This window comes from Rhipicephalus sanguineus, chromosome 3 (assembly GCF_013339695.2).
Source record: "Rhipicephalus sanguineus isolate Rsan-2018 chromosome 3, BIME_Rsan_1.4, whole genome shotgun sequence".
NCBI lineage: Eukaryota > Metazoa > Arthropoda > Arachnida > Ixodida > Ixodidae > Rhipicephalus > Rhipicephalus sanguineus.
This window is the reverse complement of record NC_051178.1, coordinates 34,182,178-34,196,980: the sequence shown is the minus strand read 5'-3', so window position 1 is coordinate 34,196,980 and position 14,803 is coordinate 34,182,178. Positions and strand designations below refer to the sequence as shown.

Below are 14,803 nucleotides of genomic sequence, written 5' to 3'. Positions count from 1 at the left end.
GCGCGCCGGCGGTATCCTGCCTAGCACGCAATCGAGGCGCGTCCGACAGAGGGCGACTCCGTAACTCCTCGAGGCCAATAGTAGCCGAGGAACGCCGTGCGACGCGAGCGGACTACGAAAATGCTGCTGTTCTAGCTAGAGCCTAGCAGACGACAAAAGCCACGTGGACGCTTGACACGTGGACACTTGACCCAACGTGCAGAACACGGGAGAGACCGCGTGTTCTGCGAACCGTGCGGGAAAAATCACAATTGCACGGCTATTTTCGTTTTCCTGCAGTAGATGGAGGCCGCGCACGTCTTCGTTTGAAAGTACTTGCGTTTATGTGAAAATTTATTGTGCCCATATTTACGATTTTGGAAGCCTAAAACGTTGTTTCGCCTGCCTAGTTTTGGCGCTTAAAACGAGCTTTTTTAATGCCTAAAAATGCGGCCTCTTGCCATGATGTAGAACGCCGACAGCGATATTACGGTCCCTAGAAGGGGCCGTAGCCATATCGTCATCGTCATTAGTTTTTCTGCTCAGATTGAATATAAGTTTTGTTTACGGTGTACTGTAGTTTTGTTAAAGTGACTAGAGCATTTCTTGTTTATCGTTCTAGTTCAGAATTCATAAAGCTGGCAAGCGTTGTCATGTTGCTTAGCGAGGTCCATCATCAGAGTCTCCAGCAGGAAATCCTCCGGCGGTTAATGTGAGGACACTGTGCCGGCGAACAGTGTGCGCCTATGTCTGCCGTCAAGGTAAGTGGAAGTGCTGCCCAAAGACCACGCACAACTATGAATGGGTCAAGTGTCAGCCTCCCATATCGAGGTGTTTGTGACGCCGGGTTGGTTCTGTTGAAGGGCAGCCACAATTTTTGTTTATTAAGTGACCAGACGGTACAAACAGCTGCCGGTAAAGTTCCGTCGAAACGCAAGTGTCGCGCCTCCTTGCATGTCGCGAAGCATCTATCCCCAGTTGGGCTTCGTACGAGGCTTGAAGAACCAGAGCAGGATCTGCTTCCCAGGTTAGAAACGCTTCCCGAGTGTAGATTCTGTCTCTTGACAGACGATAGTTGGTATGTGTGTGGCCTATGTTTTAGTTTGAAATGAATAAAGGCAGTAAATAAAACAAAAACAAAGGGCTTTGTGGCGTGCTGTGTGCAAGACGGGCTCGTGATTCTAGTAATTTCAAGCAACTTCTTTCTCCGATTTTTTTTTAAACTGTTTTGGAGTGTACGATCACGATATACAGTTGAAACTCGATTTAACGAAGTAATTCCCACGCCCGAATTATTTCGTTAAATCGAGAAAGGGACATTTCAGCCCTTCGAAAAATAATATTGTAACGTAGCGATACCCGAAAGCTACCACATCATTGTTTTTTGCCGGCAACCCACGCCTGCGCGGCCCAGACATAGGGAACACCATGTCCGGGTGATGCAGGCCTGGTCGATGGTCACATGAAGCTATGTCAGGCTACGCGATGATTCCAAGAACGGAGTGACTCAGGCCGATCGAGAAAGTTGTGAGGAGATTCTCAGTGCTATCTGTCGCATACTCCATGAAATAATGACACCAACCAGTGCCGCCTACAGCACCACCTTGTACGTAAGAGTGCTACTGACTGTCTACTCAGTTCTGTGCATGGGCACAGCGTGAAGCCTGCTCAAAGTTAAACGAGGACTGTAACCAGGACGCCTAGATGTCTTAACATAATAGCGTTAGAGTGGGGCTCAGCGAAAAACCCGCCTCTGTCAAAATTAAAAGGAGATCACCACCTTGTTACTCGGTTATTTCAAGAAAAACTTGGTTAAATTGCATTTGGTTTCCACGTTAGTTGATGACAACATTAAACCCTATGGCTGGGGAAGGGAAAAGTTAGATCGGGTTTCATTACATTGAGTCTTAACTGTATTGCAAAATTGTGTCACTGGCAGAAGAAAAATGGCGGTTGCTGTTGGACACAATACATACAAGGCCAGTATTTTGGACTTGCATTGTGTCTGAATGAAGGTCTTTGACTCACATATTGTCAAGTGGTTGCGATCGTGAAGAAGGCTGCAGTAAGACTGGTAAATATGAAACTCTTTATTGGACAAACTTGTGCCTGGAAAATGAAAAGTACAATATGCTGTATACTGATGGTGGCGAGAACAATTGTCGGCAGTCAAGTAATCTCATCAACCAGGCAGGTCGGCATTTTTACATGTGGCATCGAAGATTTCAGAGTCATCGCTGGTGGCCGCGTTAGTTCCAGAATAAACTCCAGTGAATGCATTGTGTGTGCAATCTTACCAGAAGAGTCTAAAATAATCTGGAAGGTTCCCAGGCTTCCCGCCACGGCTTGCACAAGACCTTGCATACACGTGTAACGGGCCGGTTACATAAAAATAGAAGTGTGCATGGCAATATTTTGCTCAAAGAGGAACCAACTGAGAAACCATGAACGCATGCTTACATTACATTTATTCAGACACAGAACCAACTGCTGTGGGTGTTCAGATGCAATCGAAATGTGTGTTTAGCATTTCGTTGAGATGGGGAAAGCCTAGAAGCAGTGTGGTGCAGCTTACTGTCCCCCATGGGCCAAACGCTAACAGCAATATTTGCTGCTCGACCAATTACGTCGTTTCTGCTCAGGTTATGCGAGCTGAAGCTGAGGTGCAAGTAGACTCTCCCGTCCGGTCAGTTGGTTCCTCGTTGGGTAAAATATGCATGTAAAGTAGTCCAAATTCTAGCCTTGTACACGCTGACAAAAGAAGAGCCTTCACATGTTTCTCTTTAAAGAGACGTGAACTCTCCCTGGAAATGATTATACACTCACCGGACGGCCGTAGGACTCAAAAGAGAGTCTTCTCTTCAAATAACTTAAAATTTTATTTTGTGCAGTTTTGACAACTTCCTTTTGTGTCGGAGAGCAATTTTTGCTTTTTTTTTTCTCGCGCATTCAAAAAGATGCCCGGGGCCACTGCCGGCGACGTGTATGCGTGCCTGCTTATGGTGGAGAAACACAAGCGTGGCATTCAGCCGCATTCATAAGAAAAAGAAACAAACAAACAAACGTCTTGGGCGAAAAGCAGTGCGACTGACTTCAGTGAATTTTCAAACCATGCCCGTGACATAGTGAATTAGTACCCATGATTCCTCTTGCGTAAAAGTGCATACTAGTGCTCACCGAGGTTCCACGTTGAAGAAGATTTTGCCTTCAGGTTCTGCTTCACCAAGGCGTCCGTGTTGGCTTTCACGTCGCATATGCTACACAGAACACCTAAACATAACAGCAGGGACTTTCTGTTGTTCTGTGAAGCAGGTCTTGAGATCGTTTTAGTTGCACATTTGCCATGCGTGGAACCACTACAGTTCGTTTCACATCGCTGGTGTACCAGTGTTGTTGTAACAGACCAAAGTTTTCCACTCGACTGCTGTTTTTCAGGTTGGCTAAACAAAGCTGTAGAGGCTGTGGTAACAATACTTTATTTGACAGTTTGTGTGCTCTAAACGACCACTACGGTGTTTGTTTTACTTTTGTTTTACTATTAAAGGAGTACTGACACAAAATTTCGAAGGCGAGATAACCTGTGGGATAGATTTGTGGGGACACACACGCATCATCTACGAAATATCAACGGATAATATGGCCTCCTAGAACATATTTAAAATCACATTTAAAGTGTGTCGTGCCCCTACACATGAAACACGCCTTTGGTTTTCTTGTAAACAACCAACCGCCACCTGCGTCACGAGCTTCTGTTGGCTGCCACGATTGTTGCGGGCGCTCTCTCCCACTCTCTCCTAGCAGACCTTTCAATGGAAAGAAGGGGAGACTTGCACGGGAGTACAAATGCTGGTGTCCTCACCTCGGCAGTGCATCTTGGGGGGGGGGGGGGGGGGGTCACGCATATTTACAATGTCTCAGAGGGCATTGTAGCAGCACCCGTGAAGCCTTCGTTGAAAAGAGATGTCGACGCGGTGCTCATGTGCACGCTGTTTTGCGTGCTTACGTAGCCAGCTATGTTTACATAAAAACCACTCTGGGTCCCGCCTGCCTCGACGCTCTCTTAAACCGAAACTGCAACTGGGTGCTAAAAAACCGTCTCCAAATATAATTAACGGTCATGCGATCGAGCAAACGAACTTTCCAGCCGTGATAAGTGGGTTGTTAACTACCTATTGCAACAGAAAAAAGATGCGAAATTTTGGTGTCAGTGCTCCTTTAAACGAAACCTAATGAAGCCTGCAAAAACTGCATGTGGTTCCAGTTTTCGGCTTTCACCACCACTGCAATCGTCATCTCATCCACCAACCAGTGTTGTGGGCGTCCCTGCACCAATGTAAAAAGACCGAATACAGATTAAAAAATTCTGTTTTAAAAATTTCTACTCACTTTCCCGAGAAACTGCTGGAAGGTTGGACACTTCAGACAGTACGCTTTCTATTGTGATACAAAACAGAAAAGCGATAAAGGATGGTAGACAGTCCCTTTAAGGCTTGTTATCACAAGTGATGCAATGTGTGCTTTTGATGAGTTCATTTGACTGGATTGTGCAGATCTGTGTGGTTCTTCAGTGAATGTTTTCGAAAAAATGAACCAGTTGTTACAAAGCACTCGGCCTTGTATTGCTCTCCTTTCTCCCTGTGTTTTCTTGGCAAAAATTGTAAAGATGCATCTTTTCTATCCGTGCCGACTCATAGTAAAAATCCAAACACTTTCTAATCATAACGTTAAATTTGCAACAGGTTGTAACTGGTCCCACCATAGGTTACACCATCAATTCTGAGAACATACCTAAACGATTTGACACAAAGGACGACAAAAGACGACATGCAAGCACTGACTCGCATACAGGCCCAGACATACATAAACCTGCAGCCTGGTGTCAGTGTCCATGCCCTTGTTCAGGCGTTCATGTCCTTGCCAATGACAAAAAAAAGAAGTTAGCAAGAAAGTTCTTATCATTGATATTAAAAAGAATTTAGGCACTTGCACAACCAATCTAGAATGTTGCACCTCAATCTCGCAGTCGGTGCTAACTAGGAGTTGCACAAGAGTACAGTGATGAACCTAAAAAACATGCTTGTTCCTGCTGATCCCTTAATATGAGACTCCAACAACCGGCAATTCAATAAATTCTGAACAGAAAAAAGCACCTGTACAGGAAGGCCAGGTCAATTCAAATGAAGTGCCTGGAAGTATGCATTGAAGTATGCATTGAACAATTCAGAGTTGCAAAAAGATAACTTTTTCTTTTGATCTGCTCTATATTCCCAAATTAAATCCTAGCAAATTTTGTTGAATTGATCGTCTCCTGAATACTGGTACACTCAGGTTGAGCTCAAAAGCTGTGCTGTTAAACAAACTCAAGCTGAACATTGTGTAACTGCCTTTAACAAATACTTGCAGGTGTGTTCAGGACAACTGGTTCTATCGCCAATCACACGCTGCTTGAATCCAAAGTAACCTGATAGTATAGCTAAACTGATCAGCCACTGCATGCTGTGTTTCAACAACCATGGCATACTTACACCTATCGCCTCCCATGCCACAGGAGGTATGCCATGGTTTGTGGTGGAGCACTGTACGGGCTCTGGCCTACCTGAAAACACACGCGCTCGTGCTGGGTACAGTAGTTTTCATGGTGTGCATCTCTGGGCTGAGGGTCGGGCTGGGCTTGGTCATTCCTCAGTTCTTAAGATATAATGAGAGATTACTGTATCTTCGGTTGGCCCATGTCTCTGGGGGGGCCAGGGACCTGATAATGGTGTGCCATGGATTTGCATATTTATTTAGCTATTTATTTCAAAATACTGCAGGCCAATGTGGTGGCCCAAGTAGGAGGGGCATACGTACATTGATATAAAGAAATTGGACTAGAATTTGTACAATTGTAAAAAAAAGAAATGAAAAAAAGGCATATGCAGACATTTGCATGAAAAAGCGGGATGATGACTTACAAAGTCATAATTAAATTGATAACCAGTAGGCGAAGAAATTTAAGAATATAAAGGTACCAACCACTGTGACCTGTCTTGTGTAGACTACTTTGAACAATGCATGAACATCACTAGATAAAAAAAAAGGAAGAAACGATCTCTATAGCAAACACACTGTTGACACTGAATTAGGCATTCAACAGTCTATATAATGATCTATAGTCGGATATAACTGAAGAAGTCCAGAGAGGCCCCGTTCGTGCAGTGTTCTCCAAAGGCTGTCCAGCTCATGACGTCAGTCGGGAGTGCATGCCCATTAGTGTAGGCTTGTGTACATCCACCTGTGAGGACTTCTAAAGTTGTATCCGACATGGAAAATCATGTGCTTGAAAGATGAATTCTGGAAGCTGATTCCATTCTCAGGAAGAAACTATTCTTCAGAGCAACTGTTCAGGCAAACATTGGTTTTAGCTTTAGCTCAGGGTGTGATATGTTGTTCTTTCTCTAACCAGGACAGAGCTGTTCTATAAACGAGCCATCTTCCTGCGTGGGGCATAATCTGTTTATTAGCCATCATTGCGGCCTCCTTCTGCCTGTACTTCACAAAAACAAAACGAATCGCTTTCCTTTGAAGGCACCTAGTAAATATCTGTTTTTAGTGTTCCAAAGCTTGCAGGCATATTCTAGCTTCAGCCTAATGAGTGTGCAGTGTGCCGAGAGCTTGATATTAGAAGCATCAATTTTGTGTCTAAGGAGAACATAACTCCTGATGAGCAAGTTTTTACGAGCTGTCTATGTTAAATTGTTGGTTGATGTGATGCCAAAGTACTTATAACAGTTGGAATCACTTCTCGATTACGACTAAAATGTTCGTTTGCTGTTAGCACCAGACCCACTGAAGCACAGTTTTTTGAACGTTTAGGTGCATTTTAGATTCCTGAAACCACTGTTCTATATTACACAGTGATTCTTAGAGAGTTTCGTGGTCTTTAGTTCTGTGAAAATAATGCAGTAATCCGTGAATAGTCTGACGGAAACGGATTATCCATTTCTAGTCTACCTTTTGCGACACTGTACCATGCACGTGCAGCCCCTAGCGGCTGTGGACCAGAGCGATATTGGCAGGTGTGGCCCCAGTCTCACCCTTTACACTACAGTGGCTAGTTTACGCTGTCGTGTGCTGCACACAAAATTTCTTGCCTCATGGAACCACATGCTACGCCTGCTGGTTGCCAAAAGTGTGTGAATCCCTTGTTTCAATTGCAGGGGTCAATCTGCGTCAGTACAACCAATACATGATGTTGATCAGCTTTCCAAATAGCCTGTTTTTATTATGTACTGCTATTTTCTAATTGATGTTTCAGGTGATGAAAGTGTGTGTGCGAAAACAGCATGACGAACAATGCGAGAAGCCAGGAGAGAATAAAAGCGCGCAGAGTGCACAGCCGTGCAGCCCCAGCCTGTTTGTATAGAAAGTGTGTAAACACTTAGATTACTACTGTGCACTCTGCTACGGCAGAGCGGTTGCTATAGCCCCAAAAAAGCAAGAGTAGCAGAGCAGTGCCGAACAAACCAGGCTGATGAGCAGTGAACGAATTGATGTTCCATCTAGCATCTGAGCATCTTTTGTGTTCCTAATGTTCCCTCCCTGTGCAGTACAAGATTTGATCTTCCTGTGTTGTATGTATTAGATATAAAAAAATACAAAGGAAAGTAAGCAACAAAGGGGAAAGAATGTCAAGGTGAGGTGGTTGGTTAATCAACATCATTAACCAACTGGTCCAAAAATTCATCATTTGACAACTCTCTGCAAGGATACCTCAAGGCCATTCCAAATTCCAGTAGTCTGTGGAAGAAAGGAAAAGCAAAAAGAATCAATCAAGAATTCAAATGATGACTTCTTTTGAAAGCAATGGGTGCATTAATGAAGGTTTTTCCATGAGAACAACACTGTCTGTGGGCCAAAGGTTTTAGTGATAGCTTGTTAGCATGCAGTGTTGGTGAGAAAGGGCGATTAAATGGGAATGTTATGGCCTTTCTTTTCTGAATAGACTCCAGAGTCTTTGCAATGATGTGGTGATGTATACTCAAGCAATGCACGCTCAAGTAGAGGCCTTATCTGTATAGTCTTTAGTTGCATCTCGCAAGTTTCTCTAGGATAACCCAACTTTCTTAACAGCTTGTTATTTATGATTGGTTTATGTGTGTAGCTGTATATGTAGATTCACGAAGGGAGGATAGCTCATTTGGGGCTGAAAATATATTTTTCTGGCCTTCTTTGAAACCAGGTGGATATGTAACAATGGTCAACCACTGCACTATGAGCTTGCTTTCCAACTACAACTCGTGGTTCCCCTTAAGCTGATTTGATCAATGCTATGAAAACGCATGTTAGGCTTCACCTACTTTTAATGAGCTACATGTTGTACTTTTAGTCTACGGTGAGCTAATGCACGAGCTGAACATGAAGATCCAATTTGGAATATTCTGTTAAATGTAGGGCTTGTGTTTTCATTTCCTTGTTGCCTCAAGACCCATGCTGTGAGTGCAGAAGCAGATATGTTGAGACATGATGCGATTTTCTCACTGCAGCTCCCAAGCATTGACGACTTCGTGGTGCTCAAGCCAATTAGCCGAGGTGCCTTTGGGTGAGTGTGTCAGATATGTTTGCACGTCCGGTCTTTTAACATGAATGTCAGGTATGTGTTAATACAACCAGTTGCAGACCAAGAGGACAGTGTCCTGCAAGATGCACAAAATAGAAACATGCGGGAACATCGAGATTGGGCCCATTTCCACAGTGCACCTGTGGGCCAACAAGGCTTTCTTTTTCAAGGTCTGATTAGCTACTGAATAGAAACCACAGTGAAAATCCCATGACGCAATACAGACACGTGTTGCACAATCTCTCTATTGTGCCTGTCTACTGCATGAGGTCGCAGCTGTTGGTTCTGAGCACACAAAAAGCATGTAAGCATGCCTCGGATAATAGTCTGTTGCCAAGTGTGAAGTGCCTGCTGTAATTCAATTTCTGCATGCTGAGAGGTGCAGTGCAGCTGAAATTCATCGACGGATGAGTAATCTGTACAGCACAACTTTCATGAGTGACAGCAAGGGGCAGCTGTGGTGTAGGGAATTCGAAGCATGATGCACAGACGTCATGATGTAGGACGATAGGGAAGGAAACGAGTGTCAATCGATGATCTTGTTCAGTGAATAGATCAGGTGAATCGAGAAAATTGTCAGGTCACAGTCTCTTTGCTGATTGATTAATTTGCTGAAATTTCACGGTCAGCTCTTTATACCATCGTGAGCGAGAGATTCCAGTACCACAAACTCTGTGTGTAGTCGGTTCCCTAGATGCCAACCGGCTGTCACAAAATGCATTGAATGGGTGCCACCTTAACGCTTCTGCAGCGCTACCATGATGGAGTAGATTTTTTGAACAGAATAGTCACAGGGGACGAGACATGGGTCTGTTTTGAAACTGAAGAATCAAAAGCGCAATCCAAAGAGCGGAAGCATTCTGATTTCCCAAGAGTAAAGTTTAAGCGAGCCTTATCCAGCATGTAGCGTATGGCTACTGTGTTCTGGGACAGAGATCGTGTTCTCTTGGTGGAATTCATAGAACCTTGCACGACCATCACATGAGCCTCGTACAGCAGGACTCTTTAATGTCTATGAAGGACAATTCAGAACAAGTGAAGGGTCATCAGGCATTGTCCTTCTTGATGACAATGCACAGTACAGGTGCAACGAAGAAGTTCCTGCAGTGTTTGTGGTGGGAAGTGTTGATCACCCACCATACAGCCCAAATGAGCTCCCTCTGAGTACCAAATTTTTGCTTGCAATGAAATGCTGGCTAGGAGGACAGGAGTTTGACTCGGGCAACGAGGCTGGCATACATAACTGTTGAAAGCAAAGGTGATTGCCTTCTATGAGGAGCGTATATTAAAATTGGTGCCATGCTATAAATACCGTAAGAACCCGTGTATAGCTCGGATCCGCATATAGCCCGAGGTGTATTTTGGGGATAGCAAATGTGAGAAAAATACGTTTTCACCCGAACTTAATCCGAGGAAAACAGGAACTGAATACATTTATTGACACACTTATTCATTGTCGTCTGACGCACGCTATTCTGAAACTCTCTTGTCAGAGATGTCGTCCCATAGCACCTCATTGTCAGGGCCATCAAGGGCCTCGGGAATGTAGGCCCAAGCCTTGGCGATCCATGTGCACAGCACCTCTGCTGAGCCCCGTTTCAGCCATCCGGCTGGGGTCACTTCCGGCTCCCCGTACCTCATCCACTTCATGTACCAGTGGCATAGCCAGGGGGCGGCACATCGTGCACCCCCTCCCCCCTTCCTTTCTCGGAAATTTTTTTTTCTGCCATGGGATACAGAGCACAAAATGACACTCAACCACACTTGCCTGCCTGGCCCCCACTTCGGATCAAGAACATGATAGCAAAATGCATCAAACATGAGTATCGATGGGAGGCCCCAGCAGTGCTCTAGGCCGTCGACATCACACAGATTTCATCCAGTCAAGCACAAGTGATTCGCCCATCCACACCTTAACTTGGCAGCGCGCAACATTTTTCGGGAACTGCTCCTGCTTCGTCAGCATCTTCCGTTTAAACACCACGTAAGGTGGCAGCTTGTGATCATCCGCGGTACAGGACCCTGTGTTTTCTCGTTTCCAGTTGATCACATGGTAACTTGCCGGGAGCCTTTTTGATGCACCGTCAGAGCGTATCGAGATACTAGCATCTGATCAGTCTTGCCAATCTGGCCCAGCTGATAAGGGCATAGGCGTGCGCACAGGGGGGGGCAGGGGGGCAGGGGGGCGGCCGCCCCCCCTAATCACCCAAGAGGGGGGTGCAAAATCTGCCCCGTACATTGACCCTTCTAGTCACCTAAGAGGTGGGGGGGGGGGCACAAAATCCGCCCCATACATTGACTTAATAGGATGGGGGGGGGGGGCGCTGCGATGAATCTTCGCTCCCCCTAATGGGGAACCCTGCGCACGCCTATGGATAAGGGACTGGCTTTTGCAACGGAATCATGTGCTTCTGGGAGGCCACAAGCAGCTCTTCGTAGCTTTCTGGCAGCTCCTGCGAAATCACTGACGTAGGGAGCACCCAGCACAGTGCATGAAACGAGACACCCAAGTGCTTGCTTGCCTTGAAGTTGGCCTGCTGAATGCCTTTGTCTCAGACGATCTCCCTTGCCTTCGCTTGCAGCAGCTTGAGGTTGACAGTGAGGTGTGCAACTCAATGCTCTATTTTTCAGTGCCCGGAAACTTCTGCTGCTGCACACAAAGAGGGCTTCCTTGTGTTTCCTTCAACTGCGAATGCTTTGCTCGTTCATGCTGAACTGCCACCCCGCAGCACAGTTGCCGATGGCTTCGGCAGCTGAGATCACCTTTCTTTTAAAGGCAGCTGAACAATGCTTTCGCGGTCCTGACATGGCGTAAAATCGTGGCCGTCGGGAAGTGCACCAAGTGGTTCACAAGCTGTTGTCAGCACTGCCGAAGGTGGAGCTCTCTCATCCAATTGGGTATCTGCCTTGTGCGCTGGTATGGTGGCGCCACCGCGAAGCTCCCCTGGTGACTAGTGTGGAGAAAGGCGGTTGCACCCTCTCCCAATCTTCCATCGGATCCCATGCATTTTTGATGAAATTTGCGCTTCTGTTGCGCGTTGCACAAATAAAGTCCCTGAAAAATAACTAAAGTACCGCCATTCATGTCAGTGTACAGGCATAGTGCCTAGAATATACTGGCTAGTGTGCCGTCCGCGGCCTTCCAGGTGGCACCATGGGATGAATGATGGCCTCTAGGCAGTTTAGGGGCCCTCTAACAATTGAAGGCAAACGGCATATCTTTCTTTGCAATCAGGCATACAGTATAGAGTTCAGTATTCGTTTCAATAAAGAAAGCCACAAAACGAGCATCAAAACCGCATGATGTACGATAAGGTGTCTGTGAACAGTCAATGGGAACACCCTCCCACACGTTCCCGGTAAAGATTAGGTTGCAGCGGCTTTGCACTTCACACGAGAGCTTCGAATGACGTCAGACTGCCCGTCCTTCTTCCCATGTGTGTTTCCCTGCTTTCGTATATAAAAGGAGGACCTGTCTGGCAACTCATTCAGTTTATTCTAAGACTGCCATGAGTCGACCATGGAAATTAACGACACCGAAAGAACAGTGTGAATGCAATGCTCGACGAAAGGAACAAATTTGTCTTACTGAAATTGGTCGCTGAACCATTTATGGTTTACCACAGCGACCACAAGACCATTACTCAATAGTAATAATAAAGCATACCCTCCACAGTCAAAGTCATTTTATTATTGTAGTGTGCTATGCATTTTCCGTTGCTACGCAACAGAAAACCGTTTTTTTTAAATAAACTTCAGTTGTATTTTCAGCCTTGTCCTGTGTGTTCCTTTCTTCTTGTGCTCGCGTTTGAAACTTGCTGGAACCCGTCACTACTCATCAGGGTTCATATGGTTTGTAGCCCTGAAATGGCAGTGTCCATACTCACTGTCAAAATTTTTTCATGCAGCAAAGTGTACCTAGCGCAAAAGAAAGGCAGCACAGATCAGCTCTTTGCCATCAAGACTGTCAAGAAGAGTGAAATGGTGCACAAGAATATGGTTGACCAAGGTGAGCCAATTTCTTGATCCCTGCTGGAAATGAAGTTGAGTGTGTACCTGAAATTGAAATCCTCATCAAGTTCACTATATTTTGAAGGTTTAGAGCAGGGTCTAATTAGCAAAAAAAAAAGCGATGATGAGTTTGGGGGGGTGCATTCCCCCTGTGGGAGCTTGTGTAAATGGGCATTTGGTGTGCAGTGACACCACATACCTGAGCTAACAAAAATATCTGACCACACATTGCACCCCGTGCCGAGCCATGCCTGAGAAAAAGGGGATCCTGTGTGTTGAGCTGATGCCAGGTGTCGGGACCTGGCCCCCACTTCACGTAGATGGCCACCCCTTACTGACGAACCCGTTGGAAATTGACTTTTCTTCTCACTTAATTTGCAGTCTTTTACTTTCTTAACTTCTTTCTCCTCTTTTTCTAGGTGGCCCAAGTTAACCTTGTGTGTTAGAACCAACCTTGTCTGTAACGTGGCATTAAAGTGATAATGCGCACTGTGGGGCTGGTGTAACCACACAGACACCCACTGGCTGGGGTTTCTGAACAAACTGCATGTTTCATGGCATCCTTGTGAGCTCATCGTCTTTCGAAAAGGTGGCCGCCAATTCAGCCTTTCAGTTTTTCCTGACAAAACATTCCCAGAATTTCATTTTACACAATGAAAACACCACCATGAAATTTTCCCGATTCCTTGTCGTCAGATATTTCCCAATTCTTTGTGGTGAAACATCTGACAGACATATTTCTGCGTATTGATAGCTGACATGGTTGAAGAATGGTAGAGGAGAGGAACGAAGTGAGGCTGGACTCTGAACTAAGCCTTGCACGATCATTGATCATCCCACTCTGTAAAGTAAACGTATTTCATCGTACAGTTGACTCTCGTTAATACGAAGTTCACGGGGACCATGAAAAACTTCGAATGAGTGGAATTCCAATTAACTACAACAACCGAAAAATACATTTATTTCCAAGCAGTTTATGAGAAAAAAAATCTGTGATTGTCGTTTGCTTCTGTTTGCTGAATCTTGCGGCAGAAAGCAAGTCCTGGAGGCTGTATATGTGCCTGAGTGCTTCCTCGGCGTTGCTCTCAGCAGCGAAAACCGCTGCGCGAGGGCAAGGCCTGCGTCTACATCAGCAGCCTGCGGTAGTGGCTCACTTGTGGCGTCGGCGTCGTCAACCTCAGTTTCGTGACTAGCCTCGCTGGGCCGAACCATCTCCACGATCTCAGCGTCCAACAGCGCACTGCACGTTTCTACCGAACTGTCAGTGGCAACGCACTCCTCGAAAGGGACGTCACCGAGAGCTGTCAGGAGACCGTCGACGTCAAGCTCACTTGTGTCTTCTTCCCCCACTGTACAAGACGAGTCATCATCTGCACCACTTGCAATGAAGCTGTACACCCTAAAGCAGTTCACAATGGTTTCGTCCTTTACGTGACCCCACGCTCGCGCCAGCATATAGATGACACTGAGAAGGCTCACCTCATACTGACTTGCATTGTCCATACACAACAGCATCCGCTCAAGAAGATGCTTCCTGTACAGTACTTTCACGTTTTTGATAATCCCCTGGTCCATTGGTTGCAACACCGATGTAGTGTTCGCTGGCAGGTAAGTGACACGTATGGCACTCAAGGGCGGCACATTCATGTGTGCACTGCATTGGTTCACAAGGAGCAATACATTGCGTTTAGATAACGCGAACTTGCGATCCAATTTTGTTAGCCAATCCTTGAATATATCTGCGATCATCCACGCTTTCCTGTTACACATGTAGTCGACAGGCAGCGTTTTCATGCCCTTGAAACATCTAGGCTTAGCGGCTTTGCCTATCACGAGCAGGCGACGTCGCTCAGTGCCCGTCATGTTCGCCGCTACCAGCACCGACACCCTTTCTTTGCTACGCTTCCCTCCAGCACAGTCATTGTGCTTAAAGGTCAGCGTCTTCTCGGGCAACATTCTGTAAAAAAGTGCCGTCTCGTCGGCATTGAAGATATCTTCCGGCCGATATTCTCCCAAGTATTTGCGAAGCTGATTTTCCCTCCACGTAGCACATGTTGCAGCGTTGACGGCAGCCCTTTCCCCGTTCACGCCTTTAAACACCATGTTGTGGCGTTGCTTGAAGCGTGTGAACCACCCATTGGACGAAGCAAAGTTCTCGATGCCTAGCATCATCGCAAGCGTTCGCTGCAATATCGCCTCTGAGAGGAAGTCGGT

The 14,803-nt window shown here is 45.9% G+C and overlaps 1 protein-coding gene across 1 annotated transcript in view; it reads left to right on the top strand.

Moving 5' to 3' along the window:
• The first annotated feature begins 536 nt into the window (after positions 1-536).
• LOC119386540 (serine/threonine-protein kinase greatwall) overlaps positions 537-14,803 on the top strand; it is a 217,730-nt gene continuing 203,463 nt past the window's right edge. The window contains exons 1-3 of the mRNA XM_037653808.2: positions 537-740; positions 8,505-8,560; positions 12,487-12,587. Of these exons, the coding sequence (XP_037509736.1) occupies positions 726-740; positions 8,505-8,560; positions 12,487-12,587 (172 nt within the window). The 5' untranslated portion in view covers positions 537-725. The remainder of the gene's footprint in view (positions 741-8,504; positions 8,561-12,486; positions 12,588-14,803) is intronic.